The 25,163-nt window shown below is 33.8% G+C and overlaps 1 protein-coding gene across 4 annotated transcripts in view; it reads right to left on the minus strand.

Moving 5' to 3' along the window:
• slc35f3b (solute carrier family 35 member F3b) overlaps positions 1 to 25,163 on the minus strand; it is a 162,535-nt gene that overhangs the window by 7,010 nt on the left and 130,362 nt on the right. For all 4 annotated transcript variants that reach the window (XM_021480891.3, XM_073920242.1, XM_021480892.3 and 1 more), the window contains 3 exons: positions 12,916 to 13,258; positions 9,071 to 9,290; positions 908 to 1,033 (listed from right to left, as the gene is read on the minus strand). In XM_021480891.3, the coding sequence (XP_021336566.1) occupies positions 908 to 1,033; positions 9,071 to 9,290; positions 12,916 to 13,258 (689 nt within the window). The remainder of the gene's footprint in view (positions 1 to 907; positions 1,034 to 9,070; positions 9,291 to 12,915; positions 13,259 to 25,163) is intronic.

A 25,163-nucleotide genomic window follows, 5' to 3' on the forward strand; every position in this document is an offset into this window, starting at 1 on the left:
ACACACATATATATATATATATATATATATTTTTTTTTTTTCCTACTTATATATTATTTATAAATTTATTTGCTGTACTTTTTCCAAGAACCAACTTGAACCAAAAAATACAAAACTTTTAAAATTACTTTATTTTAAATGGTATTTTTGGTTATTTTAATGTGCTTGTTTTCTTAATCCAGTTATTTTAATTGTTGCAATTCAAATAAATATAATATAATATAATATAATATAATATAATATAATATAATATAATATAATATAATATAATATAATATAATATAATATAATACAATATAATATAATATAATATAATATAATATAATATAATATAATATAATAAGGCCTCACAGTCCAGATATTGTTCACTTGGACACACAATAACTTTCAAATTCACTGAAAAATATATTAAAAACAAAAATATTAAACAATAAATACTGTATAGTCGTAATGCTTTCATTTAAAATATTCTTTAATTATTACAGCAAACCAGGGGAGTCTCATAAATAAAACAATAAAATGTCCTTAAGTTGTGCAGCATGACCTTTTATTAAAACTAATTTCCAGCAGTTAAATCAATGTTACACAACCACAATATAATTTACAGCCAAACAAGCATAAGCAGATGAGTGTGTAAACTCAGTACACGACAATAAACCAGGACTGATCTTTCTTCTGTTCATTTATTGATCCGTCCTTTTCTGATGACCGCAAGATGCGAAAGCACATGGCAAATCAATCAAGACAAATAGACTATTGAGGTCATTTTAATTACAGAAAGCAAGACGCATGTGACTCCATGAGGTGTGGTTATTGAGGAGTACAGTTGTATTGATGCACAACCAAACGACATCATTAAACTGAAGAAACGTTAGTGCTGAAATACACTCAAAGGTCATGCTTTTACCTTATAGAGGGCGGAGGCTGATGCCGAGGCCACCACCAGGGTAATACCGATAACAGAGTGACTGTGAAAACCGTCAGCGTACGTCAGCATCACGATTCCAGCGATGGCCAGAATGGCAGCAACAATCTGGAAAGAGTGCAAAAAATAAAGGTCTGAGACCTCACTGTGTGTTTCCTCAAACAGCACAAACTTCAAGGACAACAAATATACTTCATTAAACATGGAGGCAACATGGTGGCTCAGTGGTTAGCAGTGTTGCCTCACAGCAAGAAGGTCACTGGTTTGAGCTGGAATAGTGTCCGCTGTGTTAAACATGTGCTGCATAAGACGGCGGTTTATTCCTCTGTGGCGACCCCTAGTGAATAAAGGGACTAAGCCAAATGAAGATGAATGAATGAATGTACAGTACATGGACGTCAGCTACACTATAGAATTGCAGAACGTCAAAACACTCAACTGCTTTGTTTAGATTTTAGTAGCTATAACTTTGACTTTTTACTACAAAGACGCCGTTTTCGTGTGTAAGTAACATAGTAAACAATGTAAACAACATGTCTCCGGCAGAAACAAAGACATAAACAAACAAATAACCATTCAGAATTCAACAGTACTGTGTCTTGGACTAAATGTGTTCGATGAGATGTTGTTCTGAGGATTCCTACCCTTCAAAATAAACTATTATGTACAGCATGAATGCGTGTGTGTCTTGTTATTATGATGATAAGTATGTATTCCATATCTAAGCATGTTCTGTACAACTTACACAAATTTAGCAAATACATTCTTTTTTAAGCTTCCCATTGAAAATCAACTAGCTACAATGACTGCTTAAGGGTTGTAGCTTTAGACTGATGTATAGTTTGTCAATACTACTTGTGTTCTTTTTGATGTAATCTATTCGCAAACACTGAATTGTTAAAAAAAACAGCACTCCAGTGCATCCACGTCCTGATGCTGACTTACCACAGTTAAGTCAAAATTATTAGCCCCCCTTTGATTTTTTTTTTCTTTTTAAAATATTTCCCAAATAACAGAGCAAGAAAATGTTCACAGTATGTCTGATAATATTTTTTCTTATGGAGAAAGTCTTATTTGTTGTATTTCGGCTAGAATTAAACCAGTATTTAAATTTTTAAAAACCATTTTAAGGACAAAATTATTAGCCCCTTTAAACCAATATTTTTTTAATAGTCTACAGAACAAACCATTGCTCTGCTTGATCTGCTTTTCACTACTGCTGAACTGATTCTTTTCCGTTCCTAGTTTAAAGTAGAGTGTATTGTGCTATACTGATTGTACATTGTAGTTTCTGTTGAGCCATATTATTATTACCTTTTTATTTGTTGATGTTTTTTTAATTCATTGTATGTGTTAAGGTTGATATTATCAATACTTTAAAAAATATAATTGTTGCCTTTTTTACTGTAATTTGTAATAAAATTAATAAAAAATTCATTTCAACTAAGAAAACATCTTGTGCTATGAAAAAAGCAGATCCTGAAATCATATGGTCCGATTATTGTAATCATTATAAATAGGGTTGGATTATGTGTCAATGCTGTGTACATGTATCTCATTTGTAAATATGTCTTTTAATGTAATTATTTAATCCAAAGCACATGCATCTTTTAAATGTATAATAATAATAATAAAATAATTATTCATTCATTCATTCATTTTCTTTTCGGTTTAGTCCTTTTATTAATCTGGGGTCGCCACAGCGGAATGAATCGCCAACTTTTCCAGCATATGTTTTACGCAGCGGATGCCCTTCCAGCCGCAACCCATCACTGGGAAACAGCCGTACACACTCATCATTCACACACACATACACTCTGGACAATTTCTTACCCAATTCACCTATACTGCATGTCTTTGGAAGAACACGCAAACTCCACACAGAAATGCCAACTGACCCAGCCGAGGCTTTAACCAGCAGCCTTCTTGCTGTGTGACAACAACACTACCTACTGTGCCACCGCGTCACCCCATAAATTATTATTTTAGTTAATAGTTATTAATATAACATTTCATAATAATTAAACAATTTTTATGCAGTTAATTTTGTTTTTTATTTATTTGAGTCCACATATGAGAGGTGCATAGAAGAGTGTATAAAAATGTTTAGAGAGAGATAAAATAATGATTTAATTTAAGTAACGAAAAAAGTTAACAAATAATAACCGCACATTAGCATAAAAGAAACAAATAAATAAAAATGTGAATAAAATATAAATTTATGATTACAATAATTCTAGAATAGAGTTAATATGGTTAAACAAGATTTGCAAGTAAAACGTGACAAACATTTGATTAAAATAAACATTAAAAATGTTAAAAAGGCATTGTAAAAAATTATTTATTAATATTATTTTTATTTATAATTCATACTATAACTTTGCCCTTTTTTCAAGAAACAGTATAGATGCTTTTTATAAGGAACGTTAGAAGCACTGTACATTCAAATGCTGATTATTATTACTGTTATTATTATTTGTTTACATTTTACTGTAATAAATAAATTTAAAATCAATAATGAATTATGACACGCTTTCTAATACAATAGTATTCAATTTTGTAAAAATGTTGGGTTTTACAATTATTATATGGGTACATAGTGCTTCTCATGTTTTTATTTAATGTTTTTATTTAATTAATTTTAAAAATAAAATAAATTTTATTTATTTTATTTTATTATAGATTATATTTCATGTAATATTTTATTTTATTTTCATTTTTTAATAAGTATTTTATTCATCATTTTATTTTATTATATTATTTAATTAAATTTTTTATTTATTAAATTTGTAGCGTTTTTAATTTAATTTAATTTAATTTAATTTAATTTAATTTAATTTAATTTAATTTAATTTAATTTAATTTAATTTAATTTAATTTAATAATTTATTGCATGAACAGTTTTTATGAGAGCAGATCATGTCCTCCAGAGATTATTGATGACTTAAATAAAAGAAATGATTGCCAGTCTACCCTTTTTTAGTACATGTTATGACTCTGCATTATATCTTTCAGAACAAGCTTGCATAATACACTGTGCGTGTGTGTGTGTGTGTTAGTGCTTTTACATGTGTGTCCAAGTGAAAAATATGTGGAGAGTGTAGCTGAATTGAGTGCAGAACAGAAACATTATGAGATGTCAGAAAGACTGATCACTTCCAGCCAAAGAGCCTCCTGAACTGCTCTGCGAAGCTCTTTTCCTGCTCTCATTTTTTCTTTTGGTCTAGCTTTTCTCCACTGTCGTCCCCATTTTTTTAAAGGATTGAGTTTTGTGTTCCACTGGATGTTGCTATATTTGTATCACAATCATGGGTGAATTTCACGAAAGCAGTTAAGAACAACATTTCACTATAAAAACACTAAAACTAAGAAAATTCTACAATGTTATTGTTATGATATTGTCTAACATTGTCAACTCTGTTAGTGGTTTAAAGGCTCTAACAATAATTTAAACAACAATTATTAACACAATTGAATGTTCCCTTATTAAAACAAATTGTAAAATAAAATAATAAAAAATAAAATACAAATAATGATATAAATAAATAAATAATTTAAACGAAAATTAGTAACAATCAAGCGTTCCCTCATTCAAAATAACTCAAATAAAATAAAATAAAAAGGTTTAAAAATAACTTAAACAACAATTAGTAACAGAATCAAACATTCCCTTTTTAAAATAATGATAATAATAAAAATAAATGATAAAAAATAAAATAAAATGTAAATAATACATAATAAAATAAATACATAAAAATAAATAGGAGGTTTACTGTATAATTAATAATAATAATTTAAACAAAAATGAGTAACAATCAAGTGTTCCCTTTTTCAAAATAATAAAAATAAATAAATAAATAAAATAAGGTTTAAGAACAATTGAAACAACAATTAAAACAGAATCAAACCTTCCCTTATTAAAAACTTAAAAAAAAAAAAAACATAAAAAATATATAAATAAAATAAAATAAATAAATAAGTAAATACAAGGTTTAACAATAATTTAAACAAAAACAGTAACAGAATCAAGTGTTCCCTAATGCAAAATAAAATAAAATTAAATGTAAAAAAGGTTTAACATTATTCAAAGAACAAATAGTAACAGAATTGAGTGTTCCACTATTAAAAATAAATAAATAAATAAACAAAACAAAAAAGGTTTAAAATTAATTTAAACTAAAAATAGATACAGAGAAATTGCTACAGATAAATAAATAAATAAATAAATAGTTTTCAATTTTTTGTTTTTTGGTGAACTTCGACTGGGCCACATTTTAATTTTACAATCAATCAATTAAATTCATTAACAAAAGAAAAAAAATGTTACAATTTTACAAAAAGAGAAGATCACAAGACATATTGTTGGTCTTTTTCACAACTCATGTGGTCTCTTGATCAACTTATATCCCCCATGTGGAAATCCACTTAACTTCTACTGCATCAGAACACCCTGACTCAACTAAATATACCCAGCGCTGCAGTGTATGTGTGACAGAGTGTGTGTGTGTGTGTGTGTGTGTGTGTGTGTGTGTGTGTGTGTGAGAGAGAGAGAGAGAGAGAGAGAGAAAGAGAGAGAGAGAGAGAGAGAGAGAGAGAGAGAGAGAGAGAAGAGAGAGAGAGAGAGAGAGAGAGAGAGAGAGAGAGAGAGAGAGAGAGAGAGAGAGAGAGAGAGAGAGAGAGAGAGAGAATTGGAGAGAATTACATAGACAAAGAAAATTTACACAGCACTTTGCCTCTTTTAATCTGAGGAAACAGAAAATGGGAACAGGAAATAGAAAAAAAGAGCAAAGGAAAAAGCAAGGAAAAGGTTACTGTGGTGGAAGCAAAGTATTGTACTGTGGTGGCACTGCTGACATATTCAGTAGCATTTAGAGAAAATGTAAATCCACAACCATCCGTCAAGCATCTACCTCACAGGTGTCAAATCCAGTTCCTACAGGGCCACCGGCAACTGTGCACAGTTTAGCTTTAACCATAATTAAACACACCTGATCAAACTAATCAAGTCCTTCAGGCTTGTTTGAACCAACAGGTAAAGGTTGGAACTATGCAGAACTGTGGCCCTCCATGAACTGGATTTGACACCAGTGATCTACTTAATACTGGCAGCACTTTATTAACCTTATTCTAAAATGCGGAAGTGCGCCTGTTTTCGCGATTGTCTTAGAACTTCCGATTCAGTCGCCTATGGGAGAAATGACTAGGAATAATAAACGGCAGAAAATGGCCAAACTGCTTGCTCAACAAACAAATGTTTGCATGACTACACAAACCAAGTAGCATAATATAATAAGAAAATATTAAATTGCAACATCAAGCAGCGTAACGAGCAGTTGTTAACGTCAAAAAATGAATGGAAGTGAATGTGACCGGAAGTCGCGAGACAAAAAGATTCAATTCGCAGCGCCCGCTCGACAGCTGAGAATAAGGTGAATAGTAAATATGAGCAAAGGCAACATGAGAAAAATGTCTTAGTTTACCTTTTTGATCCAATAATTAACAAAAAAACTAAGGATGCTTAAATTTGTGTTTGAATCAGAGTAGAGACTTCTTTCTTGAAACCATTCCAATATACACTGACAAAATGATTCATTGGATTTGCAATTTACTTTGTTAAGGTAACAATTTAGATGGGCTGAGTTTAAATAAACAGACAATATACTTTATTGCTGTAATGTTCAACCTAATTTGCTTGTTTAAATTCAGCCCATAACATTGTTTGCAACCACTTACCTTAAAACAGTTTAGTAAATCAAATGAATCATTTTTCAGTGTGTGTGGGGTAATGTGGGATTGTAGTTTTGTAGGTTTTCTGACCCCAAAACTAAACTTGGCAATTCTTCAACTGAGATTCTGGGCTATTTTGGGGCTACTTAAAATCATTATTCCTAAATAAACATGTCTTCTTCCAAACCGATTCATACCATGACACTTTCAGATGACTGGAGTTCCTGAATTATTGCCCCCAGTGGTAGAAATGAAAAATTTCTACTAATTTCAGTGTTTTTGCAAAACATTTTTAACAGCAACTTCCCATTTTCTTTGTTTTTTTTTAATCATTGTGATGGAGACTTGGGGTGCGTTCCATATGGGTTGTATCACCCTTTAGAAGGACACTTTGGAGTGAAAACAAAAATGATTGCCATATTGAAGCGTCTTTCCAAAACCTAAGTGCTCAAAACTGGCCACCTCGAACAGCCCTTTGGAATAGGATTTTATTGGGTACAACTGATGGACACTTTGGGCATCCACGATTCTTTGAGCAGGGAAGTTTTTTTTAAATCACACAGAAACTGTCAAAGAGTTTTAACTATAAATGTATGTATAGTTTTATTCTATAGGCAACTACTCTAGAATTTATAAATAAAGTTAAAACAAATAAAAAAATTAAGAGTTATAAAATATTCTAAAACAAATTGCTATTATCAATATACAAACACTTACATTGCATTTATAAATAAGGTGCAGCTTGCACAATGTACTCATCATTCCAAGCATGTTTATAGGGTGTCAACTACTGCACAAAAAGGACAACGAAGGCACACGAAAAGTGTTATTGTGTCTCGATATGATAACTGAATTTTGTTCCAAAAAGTAGCTTTGTTTTTAACCCCCTACACCCGTCATTGCTACTAAGCTATCACTTCAGGGGGTAAACCCTTCGAGGGGATTAGGGCATAGGGGTGAGCCCTTCTGAATGAAATGCAATGTGACTTGTTCCTAGTGATAGTTGACTTTTTTATTGCATCTGGGTGACAAAGAATGGTAAATTGTTCTGTTGTAAATGTTTATAAGGAAACACAAAGCCAAAGTAACAAATAGTGTTTGGCTTTGTGTTCCCTTGTGTACATTTACAATTGAACAATTTCCTGATCTTTGTCACCCAGATGAACTGAAAGAAAGTAAAACATCAATAGCAAAATACTCCAATTCAACAGGGGGTCATCAATTATGGCACACATATTTATCATAAGCTTTTGTTTTTTTTTAATAAATGATAATAAAAAAATCATTAAAATTCAAAGAAGCTTTTTTTGGTTTGCAGTTATTGACTGTAGTGTTTTTGTTAATATTTTCTGAAAATTTTACTAAGACTATTCACTACTTGACAAATGTCTTGTCGCCTATCCAAGTTTTAGGAACAACAAATATTAACTTGACTTCTAGTTGATCATTTGGTTTTAGGAGGGACTTATATCAAAGGCAAAGGCCTCTAGATTACGCTTATTTTACCAAAATAAAATATGATCAGGCCTTGATTTTTCATTATTTAATTAGGACAGTATGGTCTGACTTTGCTAAGACAAAAGTCTTGTCACTGAACAGAAATAATGTACAGTATAGAATATAAAATCATGGTGCAGTGGAATTTTTTTTATATTATGTATGACACCCATGAGCAGGGAGGACTGCATCCACACATCTCTGTAATGACTCTAATAACTTATTAATAAAGTCATCTGGAATGGCAAAGAAAGTGTTCTTGCCGGACTACAAGAATTCATCAAGATCCTTTGGCTTCATCTTCAATGCCTCCTCCTTCATCTTACCCCAGACATGCTCAATAATGTTTAGTTTGGTGACTGGACTGGCCAGTCCTGGAGCACCTTGACCTTCTTTGCTTTCTGGAACTTTGATGTGGAGGCAAAAGTATGAGAAGGAGCACTATCCTGCTGAAGAATTTGCCCTCTCCAGTGGTTTGTAATGTAATGGGCAGCATAAATGTCTTGATACCTCAGGCTGTTGATGTTGCCATCCACTCTACAGATCTCTCGCATGCCCCCATACTGAATGTAATACCAAACAATGACTTTTTCTTCACCAAACTTGACTGATTTCTGTGAGAATCTTGGGTCCATGTGGGTTCCAGTAGGTCTTCTGCAGTATTTGTGATGATTGGGATGCAGCTCAACAGATGATTCATCTGAAAAATCCACTTTTCCAAATGATCAACTAGAAGTTATTATTTGTTGCTCTTACAGCTGGGATCAACAATAAGACTTTTTTTTCAGGCAGTGTACCAAGCATACTATTACTATACTTAATACTAAGACATGTTTCACAGCCCTCTTTGCTCATATTTACCAAGAGTGCCAATTTCAGTATAGAGAGCACTGCATTTACACATCTTATTCATTCACTCACCCTGACGCCCATGAAGCGATCGCGCAGCACAATCCAGGACAGCAGAAAGACGAAGGCTTTGTTACAGCAGAAGAGAGCAGACACATCGGTGCTGTTGATCTTCCTCAGAGCCTGAAGGTACAGGTAGTTTGTCAAAATCCACAGCAGGCCGAAAGGAGCCACTTTAGTGAAAAACACCTTCGCCGTCAGCCCATCGTCCCCGAAGAACCGGCAGCATTCTCTGAAGTACCACACAAACAAAGTATATATAGTTATATAGTAGATATAGGTTGATAAATATTGCAGCTGCTGGACAACAATGTACTTTTGAGGCCTTTTTAGGGTAGAATCTAGTTGTTTAGATTGCAACTATGCAGACTCTTTATAAGGACAGTATCTATTTTAAATATTCATAATTTCAGAAATTCAGCACGTTGGCGGTCATTAGCCTGTCATACTGAGCAGAGCAAAGCAAAGACGTGTTCCACCACAAGATGGCGACAGACACTGCATAATAAGTCCTCAGGGGGAAAAACAGCATTTTTTCAATGGTTTCTGCTAATCTGACATCAGCTGCAGATGTGTATAAATGACGGAAGAAATAAATTCCTCTTACAAAAGGGTTTTTGAGACTCTCTTTGTTTGATTTTCTTTTTTATATACACGATTATGCCATCGAACTGTTGTATAAATGCAATATCACTTGAGTAGTAGTACGATATGGCTTTATGTGGTCACTAGCAGGACTCTAAGGCCCTCGGTCTGCAGCCCCGAGCCAACGCACGCCTCCCACCAGTGCTGATATACAGCCATATTGCACTACTACTCAAGTGATATTGCTTATATAACACATTTGCAACGGTCTAGAAATGATCTGAGCCCTGAAAAGCATACAAATGTCATTCATTTTAAAAAGGTATTTAGTAGTTTTTTTTGTATTTTTATTAATACGTTTTCTGTACATTATTATGTTCCAATTATTCATTCATAATTATATTTATGTAATTTATATATGCATAATTTATTTGTTTGCTTGTTTGATTTTGTCTTATTTACTTAGTTATGACTTATATAATTAGCCTTTCTTACAGTGCATAAATATTAAGTCATGCGTTCCTTTAAAGTAAAGCTTGACATTTTCCTGGGTCCACATCTTTGTTGAAGGTCAGCATATTGACTGATCTCAGAACATAAATCAGCATGATTATGTGTACAGCAGGAACTGTTCAGTTCCCTATTGATATTCCCTAAAATGTTAAAAGGGTCCTTGGGCTACAGCCACTATTTTTAATGACATTAGGCTTAGGTTAAGTGATGTTGGCTAAACAACATAATTTAATTAATATAGAATGACTAAAGGCACTTCACGTCAAACAAAAATCTTTCTGCCTTTTCTGCTCCAGTTTTACAAAGCCTGCAGCTGGTGTTTACTCTTTAAATCCTGTTTTGCCGTGTTGTTAATATCGTTTTCTCCTGTGTGATAAAATGCTAGTGCTCTTTTTTCCTTGTTGTACACTAAATTATTAACTATCAAGATGCATTTTACCTGAATATACAGCATATTGTACTCCCCAAACACTCTTTACTTTGATTTCCTAGACAGAGCAGGAGTATATTTTCCTTCAGCACGATGGTTTAAATAAGCCTGCTTAGTATTCAGCACATACAAGGGAAAGCTGGAGAGGACAAACTGTCCGTGAATTATGGCTCGGAATTTCCTCAGTGTTTCCCTCAACAGAGATCACGGCCACAAAAAGGGATTTCACCAAGCAGATTCATCTATGATATTCACATAAAACCATTAGACATTACAACTGTACTATATTTTAAGATTCTGCTCCATTTCAAAACATGTCATTTAAATGTCGTATTGTCAAATTACGACAAATTGTGACCTAAAAAAAAAGTGTTTTTGTAACTTGGCATTACTCAAAAAGTGTTTTTGTAGTAATGTCAAAGAACAAACATTTTGGTTCCCCAAATAACACTTAAAGACATTCACTAAGTTGTTGTTATTTTTCTCTCTATCCTGACTAGTTATCCAGTTCCTTCTGATGAAAAACATCCCCACAGCATGATTCTGCCACCACCACGCATCACTGTAGGGATGATATTAGCCTGGTGATGAGCGATGCCTGGTTTTCTCCAAACGAAACGCCTTGCATTTACTCCAAAGAGTTCAATTTTAGTCTCATCAGACCAGAGAGTTTAGTTTCTTATGGACTGAGAGTCCTTCAGATGCCTTTTGGCAAATTCCAGGCGAGCCCTGGTGGTTCCAAACATCTTCTACTAACGGATGATGGAGGCCACTGTGCTCATTGGAACTTTCAGAGCAGAAGATTTTTTCTGTAACCTTCCCCAGCCTTTCGCCTCCAGACAATTCTGTCTCGGAGGTCTACAGACAATTCCTTTGTCTTCATGCTTTGTTTGTGCTTTGACCTGCACTGTCAACCCTGGGACCTTATATAGACAGGTGTATGCCTTTTCAAATGATGTCCAATCAAGTGAATTTACCACAGGTGAACTCCAATTAAGCTGCTAAAACATCTCAAGAATGATCAGTGGAAAAAGAATGTACTTGAGCTCAACTTAGAGTTTCACGGCTGCCAATACTTATGTACCTGTGATTTTTCAGCTTTTTATTTTTAATACATTTGCAACCATTTCAAAATGTTGCATATATGACATATATTATATATTTATATGTTTGTGAAACCAAATATAAACTTATATTCAATTCAATTCAATTCAGCTTTATTTGTATAGCACTTTTACAATGTAGATTGTGTCAAAGCAGCTTCACATAAATGGTCATAGTAACTGGATTATATGTCTTATATCTGTCATTTGCATATACTGTATTTACATGTATCAGATTTCTATATGGTACATGTGTTACATATTGAGTAACATTATTTTTGACAATGCTAGTGTGTATTGTTCCTGTGTGTGTTTCCTCTATTATCTATCTCTTTCTCTCTCTCCACATGAGCGGAGATCAGGTGCAGCTGTGAGAGGGGCGGCGCCAGCTATAAAGGCACGCCGTTGACGCTCCTCATCGAGTTCTCTTCCTGTTTCCCCTCGCTATTGTGTGTGTGTGTGTCTGAGCAGTTCGCTCTGAGTTCTCTGTGTGGCAGTGATCTTACTGTCTGAAACCATTTTCCAAAGTAATGTGGTGAGATACTCTGTTAAATACGGTAATAGGACGGTAAGCTGCATTAGCGGTGGCTGATTGTGTAATGCCTTTCTCCAACCCTGTTTCAAAGTCATCTGGTGAGATACTCTGTTAAATATGGTACTAGGACGGTATCATGTGTTAGCTGTGGCTAATATTTACCTTAATGCTGAATGATCAAAGGGAAGGCCCTTTTTCTTTTGTCCAGTTTTCTCCTGTTTTGTGGTTAGTTAGGGAGGTTAGAATTGTATGCTTTATTTATGGAACTTTATTTTTGGTATAGGTAAGAAGTTTAATATTAGGTAGCGTACCTTGTTTTGTTAGTTGTTTTGGCCTTTTTGTTCCCTGATTCCGATTTTGATCTTTTTGTTTAATAAATCTGATACCCCTTTTTGACAACTTGGCCTGTGTGTGTGTGCTTGGGGAGCAGGAACGGGGACTCCGGGTGACCTCTTTTAATAGCGGTCATCCTTAATCTTATGTGCGTAGCGGGGTTCATCCGCTACGTAACACATGACATTCAAAAAAGGGGAGAAAGCAACCAGAAAAATGCTATACAGATATTATTGAGGAACCAAGGCTGATGTCTAGTTCCTGTAACTACACAGAGCAAACGCCCTTATAGATGCCACTTAACACCCTTCAATCTCAGATATCACATAAAAGCAATCAAAATCTCCCAATTTCTTACCTGAACCTCTGTTTCGGTGTCTGCCTCTCAGGGCTCTTGCACAAGTGGCCAATGTAATACAGAGGGAAGAAGAGGCAGTTCCAGGTTGTGGCGAACCATGTGAGAGTGAACGGTGCGTCGTACTTTTTGAAGGTCAGTTTGGCCAGCTGGGTGGAGCCTGCCCATGACGAGCACACACACATCACCATGGCCACGCCCCATATTGCTTTCCGCACCTGGACAGCCGTCACTCGCACACAGCAGCGTAATCTCTGTCTCCCCGCACCTGACTCCACCCCTGCTCCGCCCACCATCGCCTGTCCGTCAGCAGTGCCCACGACGTTCTCCCTCGGCCGGTCCTCCCCTACAAACAGAACAAAATCACATCAGCTGGTTTATTTTTAGATTTTATTTCTTGTTAGATTATTTTTAGATTATTGCTTTGCGCAAATGGTGAAAACAGACAATGAAATGGCGCATTTGCTATTTAAATGGCGGACTTTGTAAGAGGAAAAACTGAACACTTCACTAGTCAGAAAACAGGTAAACAGACCATCTGCAGCAAGAGGATAAAGAATGAGCCTCCTCCATTCGGCCTCTTTACTTTCTTTTTACTTTTACTCTTTAGTACTTTACTTTAGTGGACAAGGATACAGTGTTGAACGCACTCCACTAAAGGCACCCATTAGCCTACACATTTAATTTTGTTTGTTAGGAGATTTAATAAAAGATTTGTTTCAAAACTATTTCTAAATTCACTTCTAATTTCCAGCAAACTACTAAATGAACAATAATAATAAAATGTGGTCAAAAAACTGAATTATTTCCAAACACATGTCCTATTCTTATGCCCCATATGCTAATGCAGACATCTTCAAATCCCGACAGGTGGCCATATAAACATGTTTTTATTAAAACAAAAATAAACATACATATAATAAATAATACTGCTAATAATAATAGCACTATAATAGAAATGCAAATTGGCATAATTAAACAAAAAAAAAGCCCCCCAAACATGAAGGCATGGAGGTGGTGTTTTTTATATCTGTGTAGTAAATAGTATTTTTTGTAACATTTTAATCCTTTAGTTTTTTTTTATATGTAAAGATATGTGTGTATTGATGTACATCCTGTGTGTATTAAGTGAATGAACCTGCATAGGTTCATAACTAATGCACTCTGCACTGGACTTTAGAGCAGCTATTACTTAGTCAACGGCGCGGTCTATTTCAGTTCCTCAAAGCAGCAATGCGCCAACAATGCGCCTTAAAACACCTCTTTTATAGACAGGCACACCCATGAGTCCACAATGTGGTGCAAATGGATTTGCTATTTAAACAACGTGGCGCAAAACATGAAAATTAGGGTTGCTCTAGTCTGGAAATACTGTAGCAATAAATCATGCCAAATACATTTTGTGCCTTATTGTGCCAGGGGCATGATTAGGCCCTAAGTTTTTATTCATGGACATATGACCTCAACAGACAGCACAAAGAAATAGAACCGAAGGAGGGAAGAAGATTCTTAAGTTACAAGAGACGGAACCACACCTACCTACATTAGATAATAATGTTTTTACCAGCTAATATTAATTTTTTAAATGTTTTTTGATTTAGCTAATAATATATTGAGGCATTTATTTAAATATAGTTTTATTGTTACATTATTTTCACAGTACTGTTGGGTGGTACGTTGACTCAGTGGTTAGAACTGTCGCCTCACAGCAAGGAGGTCGCTGGTTTGAGTCCCAGCTGGGTCAGTTGGAATTTCTGTGTGGAGTTTGCATGTTCTCCCTATGTTCACGTGCATTTCCTCCAGGTGCTCCAATTTCCCCCCACCATTCAAAGACATGCGGTATAGGTGAATTGAATAAACTATTATTTAATTCAATCCCTCTCTCTTAAAAAAAAAAATTGAAGAATCTTATAATTAAACTAGAATATCCAAAGATGTAGTGTTTACAAAGTAATTTTTAAGACCAAATGTTAGAAAAAAAGGCTTTTATGACATGATTTATAACAGCTTGCAGTTCATTCAAAAACCTGATGGCAATTCTTTTCACCAGCCATATAACGCAAATAAACAATAATTATTGTAATTGTCTTAATTTAAAGCATTCTTTCTAAATCGAGGTGTTAATCTCAAAAGAAAACATTACAGCAAAAGCTGTTTTAAAAACCCATAAAATAACATGAAAGATGTAGAATTCATTGACTTTCCAAAAAACAAAAGTGAAACATTGCTTTTTTACCACCGTTTTCTGAAACACCCCATAGGAAATCGATAGCAGAGTTTACTCATTCAGCACAGAAGCGCTTTCAAAGTGTCAAGGGCAAATGCTTGAAAAACCGAGAATACTTTATAATACAGAAAGTCTGAATGGAGTCTGTAGAGTCTCTCCAGAAATGCAGTGTTATTGTTCAGATCAGATAAGCACATCTCAAACCCACCAACCATTCATAAACGCTCTTAATGGATCTTAATAGCCCTTCATCTATTCACACGCAGAGTAAACGAGTGGAGTAATTACTCTGCCAGCGCCTGCCGGAGGATTCAGTCGGTTTATCCATAAAAGAGAAAAAGGTGCATCCTCAGTGCTGAAACATCTGATTGCTCTATGAAACACAATAACACATTTAACAAGATAATGAGGGCAGATTTGTTATTTGCCAGGCTATTCACAAGGAAGTAAACAGTCAGATGCTTCAACACAGCATACTAACAAACTGGTATCTAACTAGAAGACATTTTTACAAAAAGTTCTACTTTATATAAGGATATTTTAAAGAGACCTTTGAATAAATGAAAATAATAACAGTGTTTAATAATCTTGTTTAGTCATGCACTCAACAAACAAAACAAGCCCTAAAAAGACACTCAGGGCTCTATTTTGACAGTCCATGCGCAGAGCGCAAAACGCGGGGCGCTAACGCTTTCAGGGCGTGTCAGAGCGCAATTTTGCTAATTTACGGACGGGAAAATGCGCTTTGCGCCAAGGCACATGAGCTAAAAGGGTTGAGTTTATTTTCTTAATGAGTTATAGGTGTGTTTTGAGAATAAACCAATTAGAGTCTCATTTCCCATTCCCTTTAAGACCCAGCTGCGTCGCGCCAAGAGCGCATTCGCTATTTACAGGACGCAAAGTAAGTGTAAGTGGAAAAACTGAGCATTTCACAAGCAAACAGTTAACAGTTGACAGTTTTTTTTAACAGAAAACTGTTAAACAGAGGATCTACTGCGTGAGAATGAGAGATAATGGATCACTTTCACTTTCGCTCTTGGATAGGGAAACCTTCACGCACAGACATCAATTAGCCTATAAATAATTAATTTCGTTTGTTAAGCGCAAATATTTGTTTCAAAACTATTTCTAAATTAATAGAAATAAAGAGTTATTTCCAAATACACTTGCCATGCCCCATATGGTCTAAAACCTGACAGGTGGGCAAATCTAAGCTTGTTTTTAATAAAACAAATATAAATATGGATATAATAAATAATACTGCTAATAATAATAACATTATACAAAAGCAAATTGTTATGAATAATCTGAAAAAGCCTCCCGAGATGAAGACATAAAAGCAGTGGTTTTTCATATTTATGTAGGCTAGAAAATAAAATGTTTTGTAATATTTTAATCCTTTATATTTATATCTTATATCTATTCTTATTATATCCTTAATATTAAAATTTTTTCCATATGTAAAGATATTTGCCTATTGCTCTCTTGTGCTATTAAGCAGTGCATAAGCGAGGCGCAACTCTGCGCCAGGGTTTAGACCAGGTTAGTTTTGGTCTAATGAAAAATCTATTATAGTTTCTCAAAATAGCAACGCGCCAGCGGTCCGCCTCAGAACGCCTTCCTTTTTAGACCAGAACGCCTATGGGCGCAAAAATGAGCGCTAATGCATTTGCTAGATCTATGTGCCCTCCAGAAACTTGCGTTCTGTGAATGAACGTCGCCTCGTGGTTCCATCCCAAAGAGGGAAGAAATCACTTTCGCGAACGCTCACGCTCAATCTGCCCAGTTGGTGGAATGAACTCCCTAACTGCATCAGAACAGCAGAGTCACTCGCTACTTTCAAGAAACGACTAAAAACTCAACTATTTAGTCTCCACTTCACTTACTAATCTGCAATTGCCTCTCTGAATATCACACTTACTGTACCGAAAAAAGAAAAAAAAAATACTAATACTACTAATACTACACTTCTTAGACTTTACAGACCTGAAACTTGCCTATAGCACTTATTCATTGTTGCTCTTAGTTGTGTAAATTGCTTCCTTGTCCTCATTTGTAAGTCGCTTTGGATAAAAGCGTCTGCTAAATGACTAAATGTAAATGTAAATTTAAACAGCATAGCGCAACGCCTCAAAACAACTCTTGCGCCAAGCTGAAACTACCAAAAGACTACTGCGTCACGCCTTGCGCCACACTGCGCTGGGTGTATGATAGGGCCCTTAATGTTTCATGGAATAAATAGCTAATTTTTCATGTTTTATACAAGTTTGGTCTAAGCTTATTGTTGCATAAACAATACTATAATAATTTTAATAATATAGTGTTTTTGAACCATAATTTACTACAGTAAAGTGTATTGTACTGTATATATTGTAGTATTTACCATATTCTGTTAATGAATGCAACAGCTATAAACTGAACTGATAAACTGTAACAAATACTATATATATATATATATATATATATTAGCTGTGTGAACCTACTCTGCTCTCATGGTTTGGTTACGATTATAATGCCATCGATTCGGTTTAATTCGATATCTCGGTGCATTGATGCTGCTATTTAATATTTTACTTAGCAACACAATAATTCTTGTATTAAAATGTTTTATAAATAAATATATTTATATATCATTTGTAATACCAATTTGTTCTTTAATACAAGAAGTCAGATATTTGTATTGTACTTTTGTGCTCAAAGAAAACACAATTTTGGAGAGTTTATCAAACAAAACTCAAGTACATGCACAGAACAACATGAGCATTCAGAGCAAATAAACAAATGTAAATATCATCCCTTTTGCTTTTTGAGCATTGTGGAGTTCTTAAATGCCATGCATTCAACAGAAAAGCTATTGGTCCTTGTGGCTCTGCCGCTGTTAATACATTATAGACAGCGACGCTGTGGAGAAAACTTGCTCTGCAGACACAAATCTGGATCCAGAAGTAATGTTATTGTTGTAACAGCCAAGAGAGGAGATAAAACATCATATCACGAACATGACAGCAGGTCAAAGGGGCCACAGAGAAAGAGAAAGTTTCAGCATAATTTTTTTCCTAGCTGGATTCGGATGTACTACCCTGTCAGTGAAAGACTGTCCAGCAAACTCAAAAGCAGTGAATTATGCACAGTTATCTGCTTTTTGTTTATTTTAATATCTCGCAATTTAATTTCTCGCTGTCTCCTCCCTCTTATGTGATATGTGATAAATGACATCAGTACATAATAACGGGTTATGATTATTACTGAACTGATATATATATATATATATATATATATATATATATATATATATATATATATATATATATATATATATATACATATATATATATAGTTGTAAAAAACAATACAGTAATTTGTTTATATTACAATATGGTTGATTTGTATCATCATAGCAACTATGTAATTGCAACAATGAATCAATTTAAGTACTAATTACTATTAATAACAATATTTTTTCATTTGGGTAACAAATCATTTTTACCATCCAGCACGAAACAGCGTGTGCTTTTTCACCACTTTAAAACAGTGAATAATTTTGTAAAGCAATTGATTCGAATAAATCATCACTATTTAAAGCAAAAAGCTCCTTGAACACTGAGCCCACAATTACATCTTAAATTATCTTAAATTAAAATTTAATGGATAGCATTTATTGGAGGCATTAAAATTTAATTATCTTAAATTAAAATTTTATATATATACATAATTTACACTGCTTTCTTGAAACTTCACCCGTCATTAAAAAAATCAGTTCAAGACCAGCCCGAGTTAAATTTTCTGATCAGTTAGCCTTTGTAGTGAGCATTTTGAAAGATGTTTTGACAGTTTAGAGTCACCGCACAAGGAAACGGCAAAATCCAGAATAGCGTATAATGTTTTGATTTGCCAGCTGATTTGATCCACTCCATCTTGCAGCAAAAAGCGTGAAAAACAAAGCGCAGAATACAAATAGATAGACTAAAACGACTAGCACTTCTTTTGGAATAAATTTCTCCAGAACTGCAAGAAAAGCATAAAACTGAGCTGCAGACATCCTGAAGTAAACATTGAATCGCTCAGTATAATCCCGCTGCTCCTTGATAAGGATGTGGAAAATTTCCATCTTCTCTATGTAATCGCAGGATTGGATCCGCCAAATACTTCTTCTTTCTTTTTCTCCTTTCAACAAGAGAAGTGCAGTAAGCTTATTTTGATTTATTCTTTCTCTTATGGCAACTTATTAATTGATTAATTATTAATTAAAACAGCACGAAAATGTCAGGCTCAGTGTGCAAGGAAGGACATTTAAAGCATTGAGAATAGCAATAAATAATTTCAGCGCTGCTTTCCAATAGTAATATACTTTAATATATACTACAAAGCAATTTATAGGTGTTTATGCTGCTTACAACAGACTAAACAGCAAATAGATCATAGACAATTTCCAAGCTAAAGGAGGGAAGGCTCCAGAGCCATGCCTACCTATTCCATAATCTCCATGTACCCTGGGGGTAGTTTTAATTCTTTTACAACCAAGTTGTAAAACAACAAGTTATTTTTCGACAGGTTTATTTGCACCAGAGGTCATTAAAGGGTTTGTTCACTCAAAAAGTATGTATTTATTGACTGTTTACTCACCCTCAAGTCTTTCCAAACCTTTAAGAGTTTCCTTTACAGTTGAACTCAAAATAAGAGAAACCTGTAACCATTGACTTCCATTCTAGGAAAAACAAATACTATGGAAGTCAGTGGTTACAAGGTTACAGCATTATTCAAAATATCTTCTTTTGTGGTCATCATAAACGAAGATTAAATACAGTTGAAACCAGAAGTTTACATACACTGTATAAAAAGACACATAACCATTTAAAAAAAGTCAGATGTTAATATGAATACACCTTTTCTCTTATAGGTAAGTTAGGATTATCAAATTTGTTTCTGTTATACTTAATAGCAAAATAATGAGAGATATATTTTTAAATTGTTATATCTTTTCTTGAAGGTCAAGTTTACAAACAATAAGATTATTATGCCTCTGAAAAAGCTCAGATGATGGTGTCAAGGTTTTGGAAGTTTCTGATTGGCTAATTGACAACATTTGAGTTAATTGGAGGCACAGCTGTAGAATAGTATTTAAGCAAACCCTAAACACACTGTTTTCTTTTGTGACAACATGGGAGAATCAAAAAGACAGAACCAACAAAAAAGCCAGATTACAATTTGCTAAATTACACTGGGAAAAGACTAATTTTTGGAGACGTTTCCTGTGGTCTGATGGAACTAAGATAGAACTGTTAGACCATAATGACCAGTGTAAAGTTTTGAAGGACAAGGGGGAAAGCTTACAAACACCATCCCAACTGTGAAGTATGGGGGCGGCAGCATCATGTTGTGGGGCTGTTTTTGCTGCAGGAGGGACTGGTCCACTTCATAGCACAGATGGCATCATGAAGATAAAACATTATGTAAAAATACTAAAACAACATCTCAAGCCAGGAAATTAAAACTTGGCTACAAATGGGTCTTCCAAACAGACCATGATCCTAACAATACTGGCAAATTAGTTCAAATGTGCTTTAAGGAAAACAGAGTGAAAGTTTTGGAGTGGCTATCACAAAGCCCTGATCTCAATCCTATAGAAAATTTGTGGGCAGAGTTGAAAAAGCTTGTGCTAGCAAGACAACCAACAAATCTGACTCAGTTACACCAATTCTGTCAGGAGGAATGGGCCAAAATTCCTTCAAACTATTGTGAGAAGCTTGTGGAAGGATACCCAAAACATTTGACCAAAGTTATACAGTTTAAAAGCAAAGCTATTAAAAATACTAAGGAAATGTAAACTTTTGACTGTCTCGAAATTAATAAAAAAAATATCCAAATATATATATATATATATATATATATATATTTATATATATATGTGTGTGTGTGTGTGTGTGTGTATATATATATATATATATATATATATATATATATATATATATATATATATATATATATATATATATATATATATATATATATATATATATATAATTTCTCTCATTATTCTGGAATTCATCAAATGTAAATCATTTAGGTAATCCCAACGGACCTAAAATAGTAAACGTTTAGTATGATTTTTTAAAAATGGTTATGTTCCTTTTTTTATAGTATAAGTAAACTTCTGGTTTCAACTGTAGGTTTGTGACAAGTTAGGCATCACTGCATATTTTTACTTCATAGATAATTCTACTTTTCTATGCTTTTTGCAGATACATGGCATATAACGTCCATTTCAGAATGAAAGACAATGAGAGTTCAGTCATCATATATTTATGCGCAGGCCTAATAATATCACAAACCAGCCCGAATCCTAATCTTTCCAGCAAGTGATTCAAAGTGAAAGATGATTTCTTCTCATGCACAGCCAAACGCCTTGAGACATTTCACACAGGCAGATCCTGAGCGAAGACCGAAGACAGCACCTATTAACACGACAACATGAGAATTACATAATCTAAAGGACTGAGCCTTAAGTATAGTGAGAACATCTGCATGTTAGATGTATAATAATCCCGACTTTACTTTTAGAGATTAAGGAACTGCTTTAAGATTCATATCCTAAACTCTAAGAGACACTTTAAGCAACTTAATTATGTGGTGGTATCATGTCTCTGAGCTGAAAGCCATGATTTTACAAACACAGCCTCATTGGGAATATGTGTGTCAGCCTACATGTTTGTAAAACTGCAAAAAAAAAATAAATAAATAAATAAATAACTGCAAAAAAAAAAAAAAAGACCAAATAAATACCACTAAACAACTTAGCGATGTCCATGATTTGTAATGGAATATGTTTGCCTCACCTATCTAACTCCATACAAACAACTGTTATGGCTTGGCCAGTTTGCTTAGTAGTACTCAACAATGTTGTATGCAGTGGTGTAGGTCTGTCACAATTATCAATATATCGACTTATCTCACAACAATGTCTCTCAATCATTTTTGGTGATGCAATATATATCGCCCATATATTAAAAAACAACTCTAGCAACATTTTAGCTGATTGTCACTACAGTATTTACTATAAATTCATTCATTTTCTTTTCGGCTTAGTCCCTTTATTAGTATATTTTTATTTAGGCATCTGACAACTGAAAATAGATCTGGTAGATATCGCAGCCTCTCCTTGCACTTTTTTTTGTTAACATTTATTATTATTATGTATTTAGAATATGCATTTTCACATTGTGATGCCAATGCATAATCAATAAATTGTTAAATGACTATAATTACAGTTTTCTCTAGAATAAAATATTACGTGTTCCTTGGAGGAGTGTACTTGCATTTTAATGCTATTATATTGGCATTCTGTAATTATTAAATGAGGCATAAAATCTGTACAACAAGCTTCACCTTCTCATAGACATGTACAAGAAGGATGTGAATCTGATATTTATGACAAAATGCATCCTGAGTAGCGTGTTTTAAAATTGCAAAAATATATACAGTGCCCTCTAGTGGTGTTGTCATCAGAAACGTACAACAAAATGTACACAGAGCAACGTATTTTAAAACATAGGCTGTTTTCCAATGTGCCTAGGATGAATTATACAGCTACAAGTTGAAGCATCCGAAACTTCGACTTGACGCCAAGAAGTACATTAAAACATTTTTACTTAATAGCTTTAATTAAGTACAATCCTATAAAAAATATATTGAATGATGCAAGTAATATAAGAGTAAAAACTTGAAAAAACTATATTGAGAATTGTATCATTCTTCCATATACACAAACATTTTTTTGGCATACAAAATATAAATATTATAAGACAATGGTAAAAAAAACAAAAAAAAACAATGTTTTTGTGGAAAATCAGTGTCGTAAAGCAACTAATTATATGCTGTTATGTAAGAGTCTCTGCTTCTGCTGCGGGCCGTGAATTCGAGATTAAACTGTTAGAGTTCATCGGTTCACACAAACATGCTCTTAGCCTTCATGTACCTGCAGCCTTTGGGAAGCTTTCAACATCCAAAACACAAGACCAACAGCATGTTCATCGACAGATCTGTTTCTGTTGACACTTTCTATACAGAGGGAATCAGATAACCCACAGTCAAACAACACCACCCACGTGAGTTGCATGTTTAAGCCAGCACTATAGTGTACACTAAGTAAGCAATAATGTACCACAGGACTTTTGTGGATACAGAATTGTGGATACAGTCTCAGCTTAAGGGCACAACACTAACGGGAGTTTTTGCAATACTGTATGTTTTGAGTGCTTTATTGTATTCATGAAACTGTTACCACACAATGCAAACAGTAAATCTTTGACATAAAAATATATATATATTAAGTAAACTGTGATAGATCTGGTAACATTTAAAAATGCAAATTGAAAGAAATGTTATTACAAGTTAAAAGAATAAACGCAGAGAGACTTTGAATTTTATAGTGAACTCTTATATTATCCATAGCTGTATTTACTGTATATATTACAGTGTCCAGTTAAAGTCAGAATTATTAGCCCCCGTTAATTTATTTCCCCAATTTCTGTTAAACAGAAAGAAGATTTTTTTTCAACACATTTCTAAATATAATAGTTTTAATAAGTCATTTCTAATAACTGTTTTATTTTATCTTTGCTATGATGACAGTGAATAATATTTGACTAGATATTTTTCAAGACACTTCTATACAGCTTAAAGTGACATTTAAAGGCTTTACTAGGTTAATTAGGCAGGTTAGTGTAATCAGGCAAGTTTTTGTATAACAATGGTTTGTTCTGTAGACTAATCGAAAAAATATATAGCCTAAAGGAGCTAATAATATTGACCTTAAAATGGTTTTTAAAAAATTGAAAACTGCTTTTATTCTAGCCAAAATAAAACAAATAAGACTTTCTCCAGAAGAAAAAATATTATCAGGCTTACTGTGATTATTTCCTTGCTCTGTTTAACATCACTTGGGAAATATTTAAAAAAAAGAACAAAAAATTTAAAGGGGGCTAATAATTCAACTTCAACTGTATATAGTAAATGCTATTAAAATGCTATGTTGGCATCTATTTTTTAAACTTGCTGTCTGCACAGCATCATGGGTAATTAAGATTTTTAGCATAAAGACTAATAAACAATTCATTTAAAAATAATCTGAAATACTGCAACAGGTTCAACAAAAGGACGTACTTTCATTTTCATTTCAATTTATTTCTGAATGAGGAAGTTTTAATTCTCCAAAACTGTTTGCCAAGTTTACGATTACATTACATATTTGGAATCACCAATGAAATTAAACAACAACGGTCGCATAAGTTTTATTTCAAAAGTTTGTCCGAGCTAATGTGCATGCACACCCGAAAGGAACAAGATCACAACACCAAATTCATTTATAGCAGTTTTATACATTCTCATCCTCTGGATAATGATCGTCTGATTTGAGCTGGTCTTCTGAAGTAATTCACAACTTGGTCTTAATGACGAATCTCATCAATTTTCATTCGCCATATTGACACTTTTCCCCCATTCAAACTATACGAGTGACATGTCTTGTGTATACTATAGTCTTTGTTTTAAGTCAAAATTTGCCAGGGGTATTAATCATTTCAGGCTTCACTGTACATATGATCTGCGCATGCACACACACACTTGAACGCGTGGTTTACAATGACTCTCCATAGGCATAACATATTTCATACTGTAAAAAAAAATGCTAATTATATAGCCTTACCTTAACCCTACTCCCACACCAAACCATTATAGGAAACCAGAGGGAAATTTTGAATGTTAAAAGACTGTGGTAATTATAAGTACAATTTTTAAATCTTTAGAATTATAAAAGACATTGGGCATGTCCTCATAAACCACATCACCATAAAACCTAGGTCATACCCATGCCATTCTACAAAACTGTGTCCTCATATACCATGTTACCAGTACAAACACACACACGGTTGTACAGCTCGTCTTTAGAAGACTTCCACACAGACATAATGAATTTATACTGTACAAACCATACAACTGCCACATCCATTAAAATCTGAAAGAATGATAA

This window comes from Danio rerio, chromosome 13, assembly GCF_049306965.1.
Source record: "Danio rerio strain Tuebingen ecotype United States chromosome 13, GRCz12tu, whole genome shotgun sequence".
In the NCBI taxonomy this organism is placed as follows: Eukaryota; Metazoa; Chordata; class Actinopteri; order Cypriniformes; family Danionidae; genus Danio; species Danio rerio.